This window comes from Panthera pardus, unplaced genomic scaffold (genome assembly GCF_024362965.1).
Source record: "Panthera pardus isolate Hobbes unplaced genomic scaffold, ASM2436296v1 HiC_scaffold_21, whole genome shotgun sequence".
Lineage (NCBI taxonomy): Eukaryota > Metazoa > Chordata > Mammalia > Carnivora > Felidae > Panthera > Panthera pardus.
This window is the reverse complement of record NW_026526777.1, coordinates 32,698,183-32,719,380: the sequence shown is the minus strand read 5'-3', so window position 1 is coordinate 32,719,380 and position 21,198 is coordinate 32,698,183. Positions and strand designations below refer to the sequence as shown.

At 37.1% G+C, this 21,198-nt stretch overlaps 1 protein-coding gene across 3 annotated transcripts in view; it reads left to right on the top strand.

The window, feature by feature from the left end:
* Positions 1 to 21,198, top strand: part of CRB1 (crumbs cell polarity complex component 1) — a 208,812-nt gene that overhangs the window by 76,002 nt on the left and 111,612 nt on the right. For all 3 annotated transcript variants that reach the window (XM_019430494.2, XM_019430500.2, XM_019430507.2), the window contains exons 3-5: positions 9,148 to 9,343; positions 12,439 to 12,578; positions 19,564 to 19,746. In XM_019430494.2, coding sequence (XP_019286039.2) covers positions 9,148 to 9,343; positions 12,439 to 12,578; positions 19,564 to 19,746 — 519 coding nt within the window. The remainder of the gene's footprint in view (positions 1 to 9,147; positions 9,344 to 12,438; positions 12,579 to 19,563; positions 19,747 to 21,198) is intronic.

The window sequence follows — 21,198 nt, the reverse complement described above, 5'->3', positions numbered from 1 at the left end:
TGCAGTTCTGGGTAGCCAGAGAATTGCAGAAAGACCACCGTGGAGAGATGCCAGTTCCTCGGAGTGGGCTCTTTAGGGAACAAAGCGTGGGATTCCATCCCTAACCTAGCTATAAGCGTCTGTTCCCCAGAAGGCACATCTGTTGGGAATATGACTGCCTTGCCTTGGCCAGGTGGGTGGGCCGGTGTGGGGGATCCTTCAGTGAGAGACCAGGGAGCCCTGGTCCCTGGGTAGAGGGAGGCCAGGACGCTGGAGGAGACTCTTTTGGTAATAATAAATTATTAATAATATTTATAAATAATAGTAATAAAATAGATATAGTAAATAAATATTGTAAAACAATAATGTAAAAATACGAAACTGTTTTCATATTTCATCAGAATTCATCACTGATAATTACACTGATTTCATGTAGGCCAAGAAAGAAAACTTCTGCAACTAAAATATAGTACAACACCAAGACATTCTTGATTATAAAGTGCATCATAATTCCTAGATGGTAAATTTATGACGGAGAAAAGAGCAGTCCTCAAATTGAAAAAATTCAGGTGTCTTTCAGAGGCAAATCCTAGGCTTGTAAAGTCTACTTCAAGTGAGTGTCTTGTGAAAAGTATTTGTTACTTTTTGGTTTCCTTAGAAAAGGTCTATCTAAATGCACAAGCCAGAAATCTTACTGGATAAAAACCCAAAGATGTTCCCACTGAAAATAAGAAATCTGCCTTTAATTTCCCATTGATTAGCAGCTTGCTAATCAATATAATGCTTGTTTGACACTGTTAATCAGAGAATGAAGTCTTTGGCCTCCGTTCTTTGCTTTAGGATGTTAAATATGTGAATGTGATATACAGGAGAAAGTGTAGCATAAATCTATACGTGTAATAGAAACTAATGTTAGTGCACCTCTTTGCACTGATCATTGTTGTAATTGATACAACTGTAAGAATGCATCATTCTTTAAAGACTCAGGTACAGTGTACATAATTCTTATTCAAAAGGAAATATTATGCATAGAGGCCTGTTAGATATTAAATATATTCGGGAGACTTTGAAACTTAGCATGCTAACCAAAAATGAGAGTACAATTATTTCTGAAGACTGGGCTCTGAAGATAATGAGAAAGGTGTTCAGAGCAGTCTATCAGGGCCACAAGGCACGTGTTGTGCACTCTCTCCCCACTGTAATGAGTGACGAGGACAACATCAGTGACAAGACCTGCTCCAGGCTGATAACATACGATGTGCGTTATCTCGTGGCACAGAATGTTAACATTGATTTGTAATTGCTGAAAGATGCATATTGAGGGGCACAGTCTCTAAACACTGATCAGAAGTTTAGGGCACAGTCATTCAGAAACAACGTTTTGTTTTAAACGCTTGCCAAAGCCATGAATTTGCCTTTACGGTTTTTGATTGAGAGTGGGCCCAGGCTCGCAGAAGCATTGAGGACCTCTGTCCTGGCAGACCAGATTGCCTTTCGGGAGAGAGGGTGAATTAATCTATACCTAGGACCGGACGATTCATTTAAAATTCATCGAGCATTTTCTATATTCAAGAGTATGTGCTGTGTGCTACAGACCTTAGTGTTAAAGGACAAAAAAAATCACTTTGGCAGTTTTGTAGATAATATAAACAAATAAGCATTTGCAGTCAAATATATAATACATACTTTTATGTAACAGGGAATTATGAAAGAACTGTGGAGTGGCACCCAAGGCAGATGGAAGTGGTTAAGTATAGTTTCTGGCATCATGATGCTCAAATTCAGTTTTTCAGAACTAATTAGAATTAGCTGGAGGAAGTAGGAATGAGGAATGGGGCCTTATAAGCAAGGGGGGCACCTATGTGCAGCCTAAAGACGTGAGACAGTGGAGCTGCAAGAGAGTCATTGTAGGTGGTACCAGGAGAGTCCTCATCTTTCTGAATCTTCTGCCACATTCCAAGGCTTTATCCTGGAGACAAGAGGAGCTATTTGCAAACTTTGCACAGGCAATGATATAATCAGATTTGTATTTTATAATGACCACTCTCAGAACTGTAGAGAATGCCTGGAAAGAGAGAGGCCAGTAAGCAATAAGATAAGAAGAGAGATGTTGAGGGTCTGAATAAGGTTGTAGCAATAGCAATGGCCTTTTAGATCCGTTTCCCAGGGAGAAATGACAGGATTTGGCGACTAATGTGGGGAATAATACCAAGATAATGGTAACTCCTAGAAATCTGGCTTGGGTTATTTGGAGATAATATCATTCACTGAGAGAAGAAGTTTGGCAGGGATGAGAGAGGGTGGATTGAGGAGAGAGAGTTTGTATTTGGAATTGTAGGATGATGTCTGTTGGGATATGTGGAGAAGACAACCTATAGATAGTTGGGTTCAGAAGAGCAATCTGGCCTAGGGTTAGACTGCTAATGTATAGTTTATGTGAAAATGTCACAGGAAAAGCTTCCTGAAATTCATTAGAATGGCCCCTGCTTCCATAGTCTTTATTATTATTATTTTTTTTAATGTTTATTTACTTTGGGGAGAGAGAGAGAAACAGAGCATGAGCAGGGGAGGGGCAGAGAGAGGGAGATACAGAATCCAAAGCAGGCTCCAGGATCTGAGCTGTCCGCACAGAGCCCGATGTGGAGTTTGAACTCACAAACTATGAGATCATGACTTGAGCCGAAGTCAGGCGTTCAACCAGCTGAGCCACCCAGGCGCTGCATCCATAGTCTTTTCTTAAACACAAGTAAACACAACATTTTATTTTTTTTTCCCAATGTGTCTTTAATTCCTTGGCCTTTACTTGAACTTGGCATTTATCTGATGAAACCACTTTCTATGAGACCCTTATTAAAGGATTTTTCTTCTCCTTGATTCTCAAGGAAGGAAGGGTTGGCTTTCTCACTAACCCCCTGCTTCTGAAAGACCACTGGCTCATCATTCACTTACCACTTACGCTTCTCTTTTCTTTTCTTTGTAAGCTATTACCTCCTCCAGGACACTCGCAGTATTCTCAGTGACTTCTCTTTCCCAGACAACTTCTTCACATTCAGTTCAATTCAGCAAACTGTGCCAAACACCTGTCACGGGGCAGGTGTTTGCTACACACAGAGGATGTACATCCTTGAAGAACATAATGTACGGGGCTGTGGTGTAGCCTCATGGCCAATAGCACAGGTTCTGAATTCAGACTGCCTGTAATCTAATCCTGGCCCTACCACTCTCTAGCCTGTTGGTCTGCATCAGTTTCTTAACTTCTCTGTGCTTCAGTTTCATCCTGAAGAAAATGAGCATAAAGGTAGTACCTCATGGATAATTTTTTGAAGATCACACAAAATAAAATAAGGTACATAAAATGCTGAGCACAGTACCTGATGTGAAATAAGCTCTCAAAAAATGTCAGTTATTACTATGAATATCAAAGCAAGGATCCTTGTCTTTAAAGCAGTTGTTGGAGATAAGAAAGTAACAAATAATAAAATATAATGCTGTAAGTGCTATGAAAACACAAGAAGGTGGAACCAGTAAGGAAATCAGGGGAGACTTCACTGAAGGTGGGACATTTAACATAAGTCTTAAAGGATGACTTCATCAGATGGACAAATAAGAAAGAACCTAAGAGAGAGAGAGGGAGAGGGAGAGAGAGAGAGAAAGGATCAGTATGTTAAACTCTTAGAGGGTAGGGGGATATGGTGGGTTTGAGAAAAAGAAAATGATCTGATAAGACTGGCACATAGAGTGATGACAGATTCGTGATAGGAAATGAAACTGTAAGTATTACAAAGATTTTTTGATGCCACGATGAGAAGTTTTCAGTTTATCCAAATCCAATTAGGAGCTACTGGAGTATTTGATGGCCCACATGCTTTTAGAATTTCTTGAGCTTCCTGTTTTCAATGACCTCCATCTATTCTGCCACAGCTACATGCCGATGCAGCTTCAAGATAGTCCCTCTCATCATCCAAAACTACTTTACCACCAAAGTTCTCGCTACAACCTGCGCTTCTGATGTCTTTGCTTCGGTTGGATTCTTACCTCATCTTTAGCAGAATATTAGCCATCTGGCTTCTCCATACTCCTCCTGTCCAAAATCTCCTTCTCTATCTCGATATCTCCTTATAGGCCTAGACTTTGTGGAGAGCTCTTCTACTGATGTGCCTGTATTGTTCTCTAAACCTTCTCGTGCTTGACCTGCAAATGTTATGTTGCAGTTTTCCAGTCCCGGAAAACCCCCCTATTGCCTACTTTCTTTTGTCCTAATTTATACTCTATTGATCCATCCCAATATTTACTACCAAATTCAGGCTATATATTTACTATTGCTCACTAGCTACTTATATGTCCATTGTACCCCCCACCCCTTTTAAAATCGTATTTAGTATAGTGACTGCTCCAAATTTGTGCATCTCTAGCTCCTATACTCTCAGTATGCCATCTGTATTTGTTTTAACTGAGTCTGAAGCTATTCCAAATTCCCTTCCAGGGATATGTTTGTTTCCAAAGACTTCAAAACGTTTACAATTCTGTCTACCCAGAGGAATTGAAGAAGTAATAGGAAAGAACAAATAGATTATAGGTAATACCTACCATTCATTGAGCATTTACTATAATCCAACCTTGGTACTAGCCGTGGCAGAGCAGAGCTTAGTCCTAAGTGGTCTGTCTACAAAATCCATGTTCTTTCTACTCTTCCATGATGAATGGCAAAGGAAAAGAGGAAGAAGGGAAGTAATAATAGCAGGTACAATTTTTATAATTCCCTAACTCAACATGATACAAAGAGTGTGTGTTGGACTAATTGGAGAGCGCATTTGGCTGCCTTGTTTGCTTCAATAAGTATTCTCTTTAAAGCCATTTAATTTCCATCTACCCAGGTCCTGTGTAGTTTTCTCTGTTCTACCATCCTGTACAACAGTGGCTTGGGAATTATGTGTGTCCTGATGTCTTTCCAAAGTTCTATAAGGGAAGTGGAGCCAGCTTCTCTCCTGGGATCCCAACACCTATCTGGGGTGATATCAAATTCCCAGCTCGCCTACGGCAAGACTGAAGAGTGTGGAACTTCTGCACCAGCTTCATTTTTGCTACATCTTTTTTTTTTAATGTTTTTATTTTATTTTTGAGAGAGAGAGAGAGAGTGTGGGGGAGGGGCAGAGAGAGAGGGAGACATAGAACCCGAAGCAGGCTCCAGGCTCTGAGCTGTCAGCACAGAGCCTGATGTGGGGTTCGCGCTCACTGACAGTGAGGTCATGAACTGAGCCGAAGTTGGACGCTCAACCGACTGAGCCACCCAGGCGCCCCCATTTTTGCTATATCTTTAACTATGTGCCTGAGGGCTGGACCCAAAACTGAACAGTCTGCTTGTTTGAATATTCTACTCAAATCTTTCCTCTCTCGGGTATGTGTATCAATTGGGTTTTGGTCAGGAAAAAAAGAACTCATTCTACGTATATCAGTTATAAAAAGTTTAAATGGGAATTAAGGGCTTATATGCAGAAAGGCTACATAGTTCGTGGGTTCTGCTGTAAAATAAAAATGTGGGGCCTCTAGTTCAAAAGTCATTAAGAACTTCGAGATGGTGACAGAAAAGCAAACCAAGAAGGAGTCTGTTAGGTTTGAATTGTGACCTCTCCCAACACACAAATTCCTCTGTTGAAGTTCTACACCCTATGTTGAAGTACCTCAGAATGTGATCTTATTTGAAAACAGATACTGCTGTTGTTGCCAATATTAGTTAAATACTTGGTTTTTCTGAACTTTTGACAATTTGTGCAGATTGAGTAGTTCAGAGTGAAACTGTCCCTGACTGTCAGGAATTAATGACACCTTAGGTCACCTGTATTTATGTAGGGAAGCCTCTGGATTTTAGCACAGTATTAGTTTTGGTGAGTCACCAAAGCTAATGACATCAGGGGATTTTTTTTTCCTGTCTTATACTTTTTCTTCTTTGGGTGCGAGTTCTCCTTACCCTGTTTTTTTTTTTTTTTTCGTACCCTTTCTATTTTCTTATGTTTCATATTACTAACTATTAATGAACTGCAACCGTTGGTTTGGTTCCTGGATGAATTTTTGTGAAAGAATTTTATAATTATGAATTTTCTATTTCTTAGACAATCAGCCATAGAAGTGCTACTCACTGTAACTGTATTCAATTGCTGTTGCTACATATAGTTATAATAACATGGTGCACTACTTAAAAACACTAGGCATAAAATGAATGTTTTCAGGTGGAATGGACTACAAGTACAGGTATGTTTTGAATGTTGATTAATTGTATATTGAAAGACTATAAGCATGTGACAGTAAGCATCCAAGTGAAAAATCAAAATCATAGTTATCCAGATGTTTTATCTATGAAGCCAGCATCTGGAAATACAAAAACATCTGGACGACTGGCTGTATTTACCACATTTCATCCGGCTACTTTGGCAACATGCAGACGTAGACCAAATCATGTTTGTCTATATCAGGAGCAGTGATAAACTGCAATAAAAATCATGTTGTTAAGTAATATTAAGGTAATACAAACAAATCACCCTAAAGTAACTAGTTGAATTTGAAATTATATCTAAACTATTGAAACACATTCTTGTATGTACATCACGATTTCTTTATTTGGGCTACAATTTATAAGAGGAGCTTCAGAATTTAAAATAATGGCTTATAATGTATTTCTTAAGCACGAGGAAGTAATCCGGGTGTATTGCAGATGAATATATGAATTTGATTTGAGTTATGAAATAAAATTTGGAAAAGTTTTAGCAAGTTTTAAACCACTGGTTTGGCTTTGTATGTTAATCCTTTGCAGCAAATATAGATGACTAAGATACCAAAGGTATTAGTCTAATGTCATGTAGGCAAAGGCACTATGGAAAAGTGGATTGGCAAAAGAACGGGAATAGGTGGCGATAGGAATCAAAGAAACACAGTCATTGAAGAGCTATGGGACACAGACAAGTCAATGTACCTTAAAGGAGTTAGAATGAAGCACAAGAATGTATGTAAAATCACCTTGCCTTGACACCGCATATGGCAGGTATCGAGTAAGTAGCAGTTGCCCTCTGCTCACAGAGCACTATGGAAATCCACATCGACCAAACATTCCTGGGTGGGCATAGTTCACTTTGCTTAAAGTTATGATTGATTCTGTGTGGACAGCTTGGAGCCTGGAGCCTGTTTCAGATTCTTTGTCTCCCTCTCTCTCTGCTCCTCCCCTGCTCACACTGTCTCTCTTTCAAAAATAAATTAAAAAAAAAATTTTTTTAAAAAGGTTATGATTGATCGTTGTCATTTCAGGGGAGGTAATTTTGTGCCTTGTAGTTACTGAGGACTAACCCATTATCATTTTAGTTGCTATATATGTCTAAAAAATAATTGTAAGAAAAAATATTTTAACAAATTTATTATTTTTGTCTTAACGTTTTTGGAAAACAGAGATAGTTGTTATTGTATTATTTTACATGGCAGAAATGAAGATACTAAAACATTGCTGAAAAGCCATTTCAGAGAGAGAATGAGAATGAAAATACACGTGTTCCACTGGCCAGTTCAGTGTTCGTTCCCTTGACCTTAGTTATGCCAAGTAAAATAGTTACGATTGATCTCAATCCCAGATTGGGTAAGAAATAGCCTGGCCTCAAATGGCAAGCGGTTTACCTAGCAACAAATACTGTTCCACAGCTTTATATTTTTATCAATATAAAATTTAATTTTTAAGTTTTTTTCTTCTCAAAAAACAATCAAATTTAATATGCTGGGATCCCTTTCAGCTTAGGTATTTATAGAACCTAGTCACTGTTGTAAACGGTCAGCAGTGTTAGGATATGCTACTGCTTTTTCTGTCAGGAAAGAGGGAACATTCTCAGACTACTAGCAACTTCTGAGTCATTTGAAAATCCCTCAATATCATTTTAATACATAATCTATTATCCTGGGTTGTAGGAATAGAAATAAAGATAGGTAAATATGGATATTTGCCCTTTTGTGTCTTTTAAAACATGTATGCAAATTTGATTATGGTATATCAAATATTATTTTGATAGAGCCAGTAAGGTGGTTTGTTATCTCCATGTGACTACTTTTGTAAGTCTTAAACATATTTTGCATAGTAAATATTAATTTACAATTTTGGGGAGAATAAATAGAGATTTTTCATGTAAATTACCTTAAAATTAAGTAGCTTCTTTAAAAAATTTTTTTTAATGTTTGTTTATTATTTTTGAGATAGAGACAGTGTGCGAGCAGGGGAAGGGCAGAGAGAGAGGGAGACACAGAATCTGAAGCAGGCTCTGGGCTCTGAGCTATCAGCACAAAGCCCGATGCGGGACTCGAACTCACCAACTGTGAGATCAGTACCTGAGCTGAGGTCGGACGCTTAACTGACTGAGCCAACCAGGTGCCCCAGAATGAAGTAGCTTATACTAATTATATTATGTCACAAACTGATTTCCTATTTAAAAGTAGTATTTTACAACACTATGGAAATTTTAAATTTAAAATATGTTTATGCAGAAGGAGCACTTAAGGAAATAATTGCACATCATATTTGTACAATAAATATAGAAGGACCAAGTATTGTTTTTTTTCCCTCTAGCAACATTTAGTACCACCTACTATCATAAGCATTTCAGAACACATTGTAATTGTAATAATAATCCTATGAGGTAATTACAAATAGTGGTCCCATTTTTCAGGTGCAGAGACTGAGATACGGAAAGATTAAGGAATTGCCAAAGATCACACAGCCAGTAAGTGGCTGTGCCAGGATTCCAAACTGGGTCATTTGGCTTTGGAGTCTGAGCTTGCACCCACTCCCCTTACGATGCCTAACTAACTGCTTAAAAATAATGAAGAAAATTGACCAGTCCCTATAAAGCTTCCAACAAAAGTACAGTTAACAATAACTTTATTCTAAAAATGACTTGTTTCAACAGATTAAAAAGCCACAAGCTGTTGTATCCAATAGTTCTTTGTAAGTAACAGCTGCTCTGCATTGTGCAACTTCCCACAAGCATGCCAGAAAGTTAATATCAATTACGATTAAAGAGGAAAATTATTTTGGGTAATATAACATTTGACAAAAAGCCTTGGTAAATAAAGCACTGGCAAAGAGCTAAAATATTAACGCTGTGCTAAAACTTTTCCTTTTTTCTGTGCTGACTTTCTTAAAAGGTGTGAACTGTGAAATGGAAGTTGATGAATGTTGGTCCCAGCCCTGCCTAAATGGTGCAACCTGTCATGATGCTCTGGGGGCTTATTTCTGTGACTGTCCCACTGGATTCCTTGGTGATCACTGCGAACTCAGTACTGATGAATGTGCCAGTCAGCCGTGTCTCCATGGAGGGCTGTGCCTAGATGGACACAATAGGTACGTTTTCTCCTGTGTTTGGGCGATTGGTTTAGAGAGAACTCACTGACCAACCAACCACTACTGTACCTCTCTGGGGATTTTAGAGAGCTCGTGTCCTCAGCTGAAGATGTTCACACTGCTTTCCACTTTATTTTTTTATTTTTATTTTTTAATGTTTATTTTTGAGAGAGAGAAAGAGACAGAACGTGAGCAGGGGAGGGGCAGAGAGAGAGGGAGACACAGAATCTGAAGCAGGCTCCAGGCTCCAGGCTCCGAGCTGTCAGCACAGGGCCCGATAGGGGGCTCAAACCCATGAACTGTGAGATGGTGGCCTGGGCCGAAGTCAGAACCAACTGAGCCATCCAGGAATCCCTGCTTTGCACTTTAAATGACAAAAAGTTGTAACATTCAGATTTTACTAAAAAATTCATCCTTTAGAGGTCATTTGTCCCAAGAGTGAGAATTTTCCAAGTCACTCTGGTCATCATCTAGGACTGTTTATATTACAAAAAAAATGCCAACTTTTCAATTCCACTAAACTTGTTATAGATAGGGAAAGTGCAAAAGCAAAGCTATAGATTATTCTATATGTGAATATAAGGTGGTATTTACATAATTACAAGCATATAAATCAAGTGATGAAAAATAACTCCTTTAGAAATTGTATATAAACAGTGTTGGAAAAGGCAGTGATATTAAATTGATTGTATCTTGAATGTCCAGGTATTTGGAGACTTGGGTGAATACTTTTGAGAGAGTAGAATGGCGAGAAGTAGCTATGTGAATCTGCTCCGAAGTCGATTCTATCATTGGCTTTTCAGCCGATTCTATCATTGGCTTTTTATTATTTAAAATAATAAATAAATAAACCTTAATACAATATATATAATAAATGTAGGTGATGGTAATTGATTATATATAAAATATTTTATTTTTTTTAAATGTTTATTTTTGAAGGAGAGGGAGAGAGAGACAGAGACAGAGACAGCTAGTGGGGAGGCGCAGAAAGAGAGGGAGACACAGAATCTGAAGCAGGCTCTAGGCTCTGAGCTGTCAGCACAGAGTCTGATGCGGGGCTTGAACTTAGAAACCGTGAGATCATGACCTGAGCCAAAGTCAGAATCTTAACCGACTGAGTCACTCAGGTGCCCCTATAGAAAATAGTTTAAAAAGAACTTTCTGATACCTATTTAAACCACGAATAGCGAATTACCAAATGCATGGCAATTTGAACATTAGTACTTAATGTTTTGTTGGATCCTTCAGCAGCTCAGTGGAAGGCAAGCTGAGCATTCATATTCTCACATTACATTAGATGCCCAAAGTTCAGGGAAGTTAGGTGACTCCACAAGTTCACACAGTTAATTTTTTGTAGAAGAAAGACTGGAATCCAATTCTTCTTTATTTAATAAGTAAGATCCAATTTATCCCAAATCTAAGTTTCAAAGAGAATCAGACTCGAAAGGGGAGGAGTAAAAGGCACATGTACTTCAAATATATCCAGCAAAATAATGTGATTTTAAATAGAACAATGTAGTTGTGTGTTTCTTTTGTAAACTCTAAAGTATAACTTTTAATCACATTTCACGTCTTGACTGTGACTTTCAGTTTTACCCAAATCATTCTCCAGTGACAAGAATCTATATTCCTCAAGGCAGATTACTGACCAACATGTAGACTGACCAGAATGGAAGTTTCCACACATGTACTGCAGAGGAAGAGCAGGAGGTCCCCCCATCCATACTTTACTGCCTCCAGAAAACATCAGGACAGAAAATACACAAAGCTTTTGCTTCCTATGGAGATGCAAACAAAACAAGGCTACTGAACCTTGCCACCTTTCAATTCTTTGTGTAATGTGCCGTGGATAATTTTTCTGTTTTACCCTTCTCTCTCTTAGTACCTAAATTTTGGGAAGATGAGTACAAGGTCAACAAATACAACCTGACTTTAGTTTCCCACAACAAAAATGAACACATTTTCTAAGAGGTTTATGGGAAGGTCAGAAACCATACACCAAAGAAACAAAAAACAAACAAGTTTCTTGTAGACCAAAGGGATATGCAAATAGAGTTTCCAGGAATTGGGGCCCACTAGCCAGCATCTAGTACAGGGCTCTTGTCTCTAATGTCTTATATATAGTAGATTTTTAGTAAGTATTTTAATTAGTAAGAGGATTTCTCACTAGCAATACATATACAAATTATAGTGACTTATTACATTTGCTAATATTTCAGTTTCCTTAGTGAAATCTTCTTATCTGTGTTTGGCGGTAAACATTCACACAAGCCATAGCGAACAGAACTCTAAGTCTTTATGAGTTCATAGGTGTTCTTTCCCCTAGACCTTCATTTCATCAAAGCCGAGTGTGCAACCCCGTGTTTTTATAATACTAAATCCTTGAGGAGATCCCATATAAATTAAAAGCTCCTCTTGATAAAGTCGACAAGTATCCCCATCAGATTTGTGTTTTGAGTCTCTCAGATAATCTCACTCAACCAATGAATGGATAGAAATAGCAAGACTAAAATATTCCTGTAATCTAAAAATAAGAGAACATAAGTCACAATTTATATAATGAGGGCTTTTCCTGTTTTTTTAAATAATTTATTGTTTCATTTTTCATAAGGGACCTTATTAATGGGCTGTAAATATAAAAGAGCACCACAGTGGTATAAATCATTCTCTACTGCCTTCACAAATATTAACAACTTTATTTAGTACTACTTAGTAATAATTTATTCAGTGTTTTCTGATGTTTCAGATACCATGTCTATTCTTTCTATGCACATTCAATTATCACAATAACCCTGTGACATAGGTACTATTGTCTTCAATTTATGGATGAGGAAACTGAAGTAAATAATCATGGTTTCCAAATAATTTTGCATGAAATTTTTAAAGATAATCATAAATTTCAAAAGATAATCAGGTACCAGTATGGAAATACATAACGTGTTCAGGTTTGTAGAGATAATTCCCCAGAGTTTTTGAGACAAGTGTTAAAGCCATGCCCGGGGTCTCAGACTGATGGACAGGGGAAGAGACAGGATAAAGGTACTTGATCTCAATATGACCAAGAGTTGATGTGAAAATTTCATTTTACTCTCCAGCTATAGCTGTAACTGCATGGATAGTGGATTCACAGGGACACATTGTGAGACCCTGATGCCTCTATGTTGGTCAAAACCCTGTCACAATAATGCTACATGTGAGGACAGTGATGACAATTACACTTGTCACTGCTGGCCTGGTAAGTGACAAAATATCTTCCACCAACTTTTTTTTTTTTTTTTTTTTTTTTTTGCTTAGAGTAGAAACAAACCACTTATGGCAAATGTAAACTAAAAAATCTTACTGTTAAAGGTTTAAAACCAACTCTTTCTTCTAGATTCTGTTTTTTATTAAGTTATTTTTTATTGTTTATTTATTTTTGAGAGAGAGAAAGAGAGTGTGAACAGGGGAGGGGCAGAGAGAGAGAGAGAGAGAGGGAGACACAGAATCTGAAGCAGGCTCCAGAATCTGAAGCAGGCTCCAAGCTCTGAGCTGTCAGCACAGAGCCCAATGTGGGGCTCAAACCCACGGACCACGAGATCATGACCTGAGCTGAAGTCGGACACTTAACCGAGTGAGCCACCCAGGCACCCCACTAGTTATCATTGTTCAACTGAATTCTTCATTGCTCACACATACCTACTGCTACACTATGCATTGTCTAAAGTAGGTTACCATGCGCCTAATCATTAGAACCATCTAGAGGAAACAGAGAGGAAAAAAATGAATAGAAGAATCAATTTTAGCATGGTCTTCATGGAGAAAAATTCACTTGAAGATGCTTCCTTTTCTTCCAAGATATTTTCACTGATACCTAGAATATATTGAAACCCATGAAACAATATTAAAACCCTAGGAGACTGTATTATATTTCATAGTCAACATAATTACAATGGTCCCATAGAGGGTATAGAATGATTGTTCCAGAAATAGGTGTATTCTCCTCAGCATTTATAATATAATTGAGATTATTAGTTTAATATACATAAGCCATAACTGAAAATTACACATAAAGGGTAATTAGGCTAGAATGTAGAGGTAATACCAGAATCAGTAGAAAACATTATATAACACTTGAGCCAGCAAGTCACCTGTAAATATTGCTGTTAGTTTTATCAAAAAAAACTGCTTAACATATTTTTAACCTAATTCTCACTGGGATTTCACTGATAGAAATAAGAGAGCATTTCATGTCTTCTTGATCCACTGGAAAATAATGATAAACATATGATTATGTAAAATCTTGTTGTTACAAGCTTACTAATCATCTATCCCCTTCTGCCTTTCATTTTACTGTCTAAGGAAAAAGTAATCCTGTGGTTGGGGAGGAAGCATGGAGACTGGGGTCAAGTTGTTAGTAGCTTCCTATCGAAAGGCATCTCACTACCTAAGGGACATTTAATATGCTTTGGCTAAATGTATTTCGTAGGTAAAACAAACAAGTAAACGTGAAAGTGTAAAAGGAAGTTTGGAATTCTGTGGCTCGGAAATCTTTGTAGGTTGTCTGCCCACTTCCAGGTAATGAACGGGGCATGTTTTGTTATCCTTTGGTCCTTGGCTTGATTTACATACTGAAAATATTCCAAAATGTGCTTTTCACATTCTTGTCATCAATCAGCACTCAACATTCACACAACGCCCTGTAAAGGATCTCTATCTGGAAGCAGAGGTAGAGTGGACAGTTTGGGAATAGAACAGATCCATCACTTCTTAACTGAGTGACCTAGTTGGTCACCTCTTCATTCTTCAGCTCCTCATCTGTAAATGAGGGATGAAAAATGACTTGTAGTATTAAGAAGAATAAAATTATGAAAGTAGAGCCTGGAATATATTAGGTACTCAGAAAAAAAAAAGCAACTATTATTACGTACCAGGTTCTACAACAGGAGGTAGGAATTACATTTGAGAATATTTTCTGTTCTCTAGAGGGTTTGTAATGAAGTCAGGCAGTTAAGAAGACCTACCTTAAAAAAGACAAATCAATATGTGTTCCACTCATTCATGGATTCAATCATTTACATGGAGTTCAGTATAATTTATATATATCAGGGGTCTGGAATCAAAAAGACATGGTCCCTTCTTCCGAGGAATTTAAATTCTAGTTGGGAGACAGTGTGAAAAAATGTGTATAGTATGATTTTTGGTACAATAAAAAGCTATAATAAATTCTATAACAGGGAATAAAGGGAGAGGTACAGAGATGGCCTGACCCAATAGGCAGCATTTTAGAAAATTTGAAAGATCACTAAGCATATTCCAGAAATGTACTCACTGGCTGTGTGATATTGGACAAGAAACTTTACTTCTCTGAGCTTCAGTTTCCCCATCTGCAAAGCAAAGATGATAATAACATCCACTTCACAGAGTTGCTTTAGAGATAAATCCAGTAATATATATAAAGTTCCTAGCTCAGCCTAGACCATAGTAAGCACTCAGTAAGTGTTAACTAGGTACCAAAATTAGGAGACTGAGTGTTCTAGACCCCCATGGCTAGCACATAGCAGCCCATTATTTGTCTAGGGAAAGAAGAGAAGAAGGAAAAGGAGGACAGAAGGAAGAAAGGGCTGCAGGCACACATGGAAAGGAGCATATCCAATTGTAGAACTTTAAATGATTGTTCCAAAATGCTGGACTACATAGGGCTGGCTGGTGGTAGAGAGCTGGGGCTGGGGGGCAAGACAGGGCTCAAGCCAGATCACATACTGTTTGTCTGCCCTGCACACTGTGGGGCAGAGAGATACCATAACCTGACCTGTTGATTTAAAAAGAACTCTTTGGAACTTTAGTGGAAGATGATTGAGAGAAATAAAATGAAAGGCAGAGAGTCTAGCTTAAAAAATGTTGTGCACTATTTTAAACAAGAGATAAGGCTATTTGCCAGAACTACAACTTCATGTCAAGAGAGACATGATGTGGAAATTAAGAAAGGGGCACAGACTTAGGGCGGGTCTGCTTCTGAGTTTCTTTCTTGGGTGAGTGGAACAATGGTGATTTTGCCCAGATAGAAAATTCAGAATTTCCTTATACCCTATTCTTACTGTTACATATAAAGAGAAGGTTTGATGCTACAAGCCACCCTGTATCTAAGAGACAAGACCACCACAACTGAAGGCAATGGCAAGAACCCACCACTGTAATTGCCTGGGGTCCTCATGTCAAAAGTAATTAATTACAAGAAGTGTCATTCATTTTAAATGCTTATCTTAAAAGTTTTCATGTTACCCAGGTAAGATCGGATTTGTTTAAAAAAAGAAAAACATAAGAACCCTGGGGACTTGACTCAATATCATATTGTTTCTTCATACAAAGTTTATGGAGAAACTTGTGAAAACTATTGAATATAGCCTTGGCTGAAGGAATCTATTTATATACATAGTTAAAGGGAGCAGCAGACAGAATTCCCACAGGGCCCCAGTGGTGGGGACAGGGCTGGGAAGACCGTAAATCAGAACCTTCCTAATGTTCACTGTAGGAATAGGATAATATATGAGTCAGAAAGCAAAAAAGGATTTATGAAGGCTTTAAATTACTTCCTAACCTGGCCTGCACATGAGTCTTGAGACTTACTCCGAGAAGAAAATTGAAAATAGTTGGAACGTTCTTCAATAAGTTCACTGTAGCACAACAAATACCAGTTTACAAAAACTTGTAAAAAAGTAGATATTCAGGTTTAAGAGACATAGGGTTCTTGGGGGGAGGTCACCACAAAGGATTGTGATCTGACATGTGCTTTTAGTTTCCTTTTTCATCTAAGTGTCTTCTTCAGATGACTGAGACAGACCCCAAGGGTCATATGTGACATATGTATTATACTGTTGAGCAACAGAATTTATGTTGTGGTTATGATTTGACATATGAACCCATTCAGGTTTTTTATTAAAATTACAAAATGAGCAATTATATCATGTTTTCATTATTTACTTATTAATAGTCAATTCTCTAATTTACATGCAAAACTAGAATTATAATTTAAATAGTTATTGCTATTTGACTCTCATTCAGTCGTTGATTGCAAGGCAACTATTTATGCATTGCTCAGTTTTGGAAGGGTCAATAAATAAAAAGCAGTCCCTGCTTTTGTGGAGCTTAAAGTCTATTGAGGGAAGCAACTATACATAAAAATAACAAAAAATAATAAAAATTATTATACGAGCAATGAAAGAAATAACTGGGTGATATGAGAAAACGAAGGGATCATACTTAGGTCTGTTCATGAGGAAAAGTCATTCTGAGAAAAGTCATACAAGATTAAGTCTCAAAACTAAGCATTAGCCAACCATGGTCTTGGAGGAGGATATTCTAGTAGAGGGAACTGTGTCATAAAGGCCCTGGGGGAGAAGACATTCTAGGGAAGGAATTTAGAGATGGGATGGAGGCCAGATAATAAAAGGCATTTTAGGTTAGGGATTTTGAATTTTATTTTGTGTGAAAGCAGAAGCCAGTGGATGATTTTAAAATAAAGAAATACCATGATCAGACTTATAAGTTTTTTAATTTTGGATTGTAAATTTAAAAACATATTTCTCAGAGGAGTTAAGTGGCATTACAAAGATCTTTAGTTGACTGTGAAGTCACTTGTATTATAGATCAAATTATGTTCCTTTAAGAACTTCGTATATCAGCTTATATATGTATAGTGCTATATAAATAATCTTATAAATCAATAGGAAAGACAGTCTAATGGGAAAAACAAGAAAAAGTCATGAAATGATTTTTTTTAAATTTGCAGAAAAGTTAAATTCAGTAGTAACTGGGGAAAATGTAAACCCAAATAGCAATGAAGTATTATTTTTTTATCTAACCAACTGTTAAAAAATTTTATTTGGTAATAGCAAATGTTGGCAAGGACTTGGAGCTATATGCATAGTCATCCAGTGCTAGTAAGTACATAGATGGTAAAACTACTCCAGGTTTTTATCAGTATCTATTAAAATAAATGTATATGACCTATAACCCAGAAATTCCACCTCTAGGCATAGACCCCAGTGTTATACTCAGATATTTGCTCAAGCATGAATATATAGTGATAGTATCCACTGCGACATTGTTTGTACTAGCAAAACATGTATCAGTCCACTAAGTGCATGTTTAAATTATGGTACTTTGATGTTACAGAATACTTGGCAATAGTTAAAAATTATGTTAGATATATATTACTAACATGGATAGATTGTTCAAAGGAGTGAAAAAAGTAAGCTCCAGAAGCAGGTATATAGTGGAATTGCACTTATGTCAACACACACACACAAATTATATGTATATGTATATGTATATGTATATGTATATGTATATTTATGTATGTGAATATATGTAGTTTTTTTAAACAGGTGCACATGTATGTAAAACCAAAGAAAGAGTTCTGGCATGAACTGTCTTTTATATATAATACTTAATATATATATATATTATATATAATATTTTTATAAAGTACTAAATAATTAATGTTCTATTGTTTTTATTCTTGTCTGTAATAAAATGAGTCAGCTAAATCCATTCAAATAGAAAATAATTTTTTATTCTGTCTTAGTGTGCAGAAGTAATCATTTACCTGTACTTTGAGTTTTAAGAAAAGAATTTAGGGTTGGCTATGTGCATACTGCTGACTTTTTGGCTATTTTCTTACATATTTTTTTCTTGCTAAAAATTCATTATTTGAGGAATTGGAGTCTTTAAGATAATTGGGGAATCAGGGTTATCCTGAAGTCCTATTTTTATTTCAAGCCTTATTAATCAAGTCTTTTAAAAATATTCATCACTATTATACAAGCGATTCCTTTGCTACTGCTATTTTCAAAGAGGCCTTAACCAACCTCTTTGACCTCAGCCACAGAAACTTCTTACTGTACACATCTCCAAAGACAAGGGAAATAAAAGCAAAAATGAACTATTGGAACCTCATCAAGATAAAAAACTTCTACAGAGCAAAGGAAACAATCAACAAAACTAAAAGGCAACCACGGAATGAGAAAAGATATTTGCAAATGACATATCGGGTAAAGGGTTAGTATCCAAACTCTATAAAGAACTTAACAAACTCAACACCCTAAAAACAAATAATCCAGTGGAGAAACGGTCAGAAGGTATGAATAACCACTTTTCCCAAGAAGACATCCAGATGGCTAACAGACACATGACAAGATGTTCAACGTTGTTCATTATCAGAGAAATACAAATCAAAACTGCATTGAGATACCACCTCACACCAGTCAGAGGGGCTAAAATTAACAACTCAGGAAACAACAGATGTTGGCAAGGATGTGGATAAATGGGAACCCTCTTGCACTGTTGGTGGGAATGCAGACTTGTGCAGCCACTCTGGAAAACAGTGTGGAGGTTCCTCAAAAAATGAAAATAGAACTACCCTGTGGCCCAGCAATAACACTACTAGGAATTTATCCAAGGGATATAGGAGCGCTGATTCATAGAGGCACATGCACCCCCAATGTTTATAACAGTGCTATCAACAATAGCTAAATTATGGAAAGAGCCCAAATGTCCATCAACTGATGAATAAAGAAGATGTGGTATACACACACACACACACACACACACACACAATGGAATACTACTTGGTGATGAAAAAGAATGAAATGTTGCCATTTGCAATAACGTGGATGGAACTGGTGGGTATTATGCTAAGTGAAATAAGAGAAAGACAGATACCATGTTTTCATTCATATATGGAATTTGAGAAACTTAACAAGATCGTAGGGGAAAAGAAGGAAAAAAAATAGTTCAAACAGAGAGGGAGACAAACCATAAGAGACTCTTAAACACAGAGAACAAATTGAGGGTTGATAGGGGTGGGGGGCTGGGAGCAGGAAACATGAGTGATGGGCATTAAGGAGGACACTTGGTGGGATGAGCATGGGGTGTTGGTGTAAGTGATGAACCATGGGAATCTACTCCTGAAGCCAAGAGTACGCTGTATATACTGTATGTTAGCAAACTTGACAATAAATTATGTTAAAAAATACATAAATAAAATTTTAAAAATTGGACTTGCAAAATTAAAAAAAAAAAAAAAGAAGGCTTCCTTTACCATTTTCTTCTTGCTAGCTCCTTGAGGGCAGCACATCGTCTTGTGAATTGGTGGCAGCACAGTGATCGGCCTCCTTTCAGGCATTAAACTCTACGGTTGAGGATCTTTGACTTAGCAGCTTCTCTGAACTTTTATCCTGCAGGATACACAGGTGCCCAGTGTGAGACTCACATCAATGAATGCAACAGTAACCCCTGCCACTCTGGTGGGTCGTGTGTGGAGCTGTCCTCAGAGAAACAATACGGACACATTGCTCAGCTGCCTTCTTCATTCAGCTACCCTGAAGCCTCAGGTTATGTTTGTATGTGTCCCCCTGGACTCACAGGTGAGGGCAAGGGGAGGGGAGATGCCTTGACTTTTTAGCACTTTATGGCAGATCATGCATTTAACCAAATGGTGTAATAGCAGTAAGATCCGTGCTGTAGAAACTCTGCTGCTATGGTGCAAAGGGTCCCCCTTGTGGGCATGAAAAACAGCGTATTTCATAAATCATAATTCTTCAAATCATGAGGAAAATGTTAAAAATAAGGATAAAAGAAGTGTATAAAGGGGAAATATTTTTTATGCATTATACTGAGAATCGGAGCCTGACTCAAATCCTTTACTTTATAAGCAGAAAATGTTGAAATTTTTATGTTACTAAATTTTATAATGATGCTAACTTTTTGTGTTATTCATATTTGCCTGTAAAAGGTTAATGCACTTATTTATATTTACACTGAGAACAATGATCTAGTCTCAAGGAATATTCCTCCCCTACTTTATAGCTAACATTGTTCATGTATGTCAAACGTAAACGATTTTATCTTTCTCTTATGCGGAACATTCTTACGCTGAAACCCAGAGGAGGTTTGCGTGTGTGTTTCCCAATGATCACTTGTGTTTGTGTCTGCTTCCGTGTTCTGAACATTTTCAGAAGTTTGGAGGCAGTCCCCACATTTGGTAATGAGTAGCGGCTGACCTACTACTGTATAGACACCACTGAGAAAACTAATTACAATCTAACTTTTCCATCTTACTCCTTTTTCAATAGAGTAATTGATACCTGAGGAAAACATTTAGGTTGTTATTGAAGATTTCTGAAAAAAGTAAATAAGGAATAAGAAAACAAGGGAAAATTTTCACTTATTATTTTCACTTACTGTTCCTTTTTAGAGTTTCAGTTGAGAAGTTTAATGATCTTTGATTCATGGCACTGTTTGTTGTAAGTTTGCTATAGAAGACATTTCCTTAATCACTGTCCCCTCTATGAGAACACATAGGAGAAAAATCTCCCCAGTGTCAATGTCAGGAGAAGTAATATTTTTCCTGAACAACTTCTAGCTTGCATGATTTTTCCCTTAGTAAAAAGCATGCAAAAAAAAATCTTGATAAATGATAAAAAGCATGAAATAAATTGTGGAATGCATCATATTTGCCGATCATACAGTCTGCTAGAAATCTTATCAGCTAATGTGAGTTCTATAAGCATACAGTTTTTTTCTGGAATATATTTATGTACTTACCTTACCTGGGATTATTTAAGTTTCCTATTTCTTATAGATGCCTTTTTTTTTCTTATTTTTTAAAAAAATATTTGATCTTGGTATAGTATGTGTATTTTTGTCAGCTATTTTAAATTCTTCTTGAAACAGGTTAGGGGAGTTATAAATTTTTTAAATGTTACATTTAGGGCTATAAAGAGGAAATTATATCGAAGTTAGAGGCCATTGTAAATATTGCCTCATTAGACAAAAGGACATAATTGACCAATGAATCTGCAGATCCAAACAGGAGA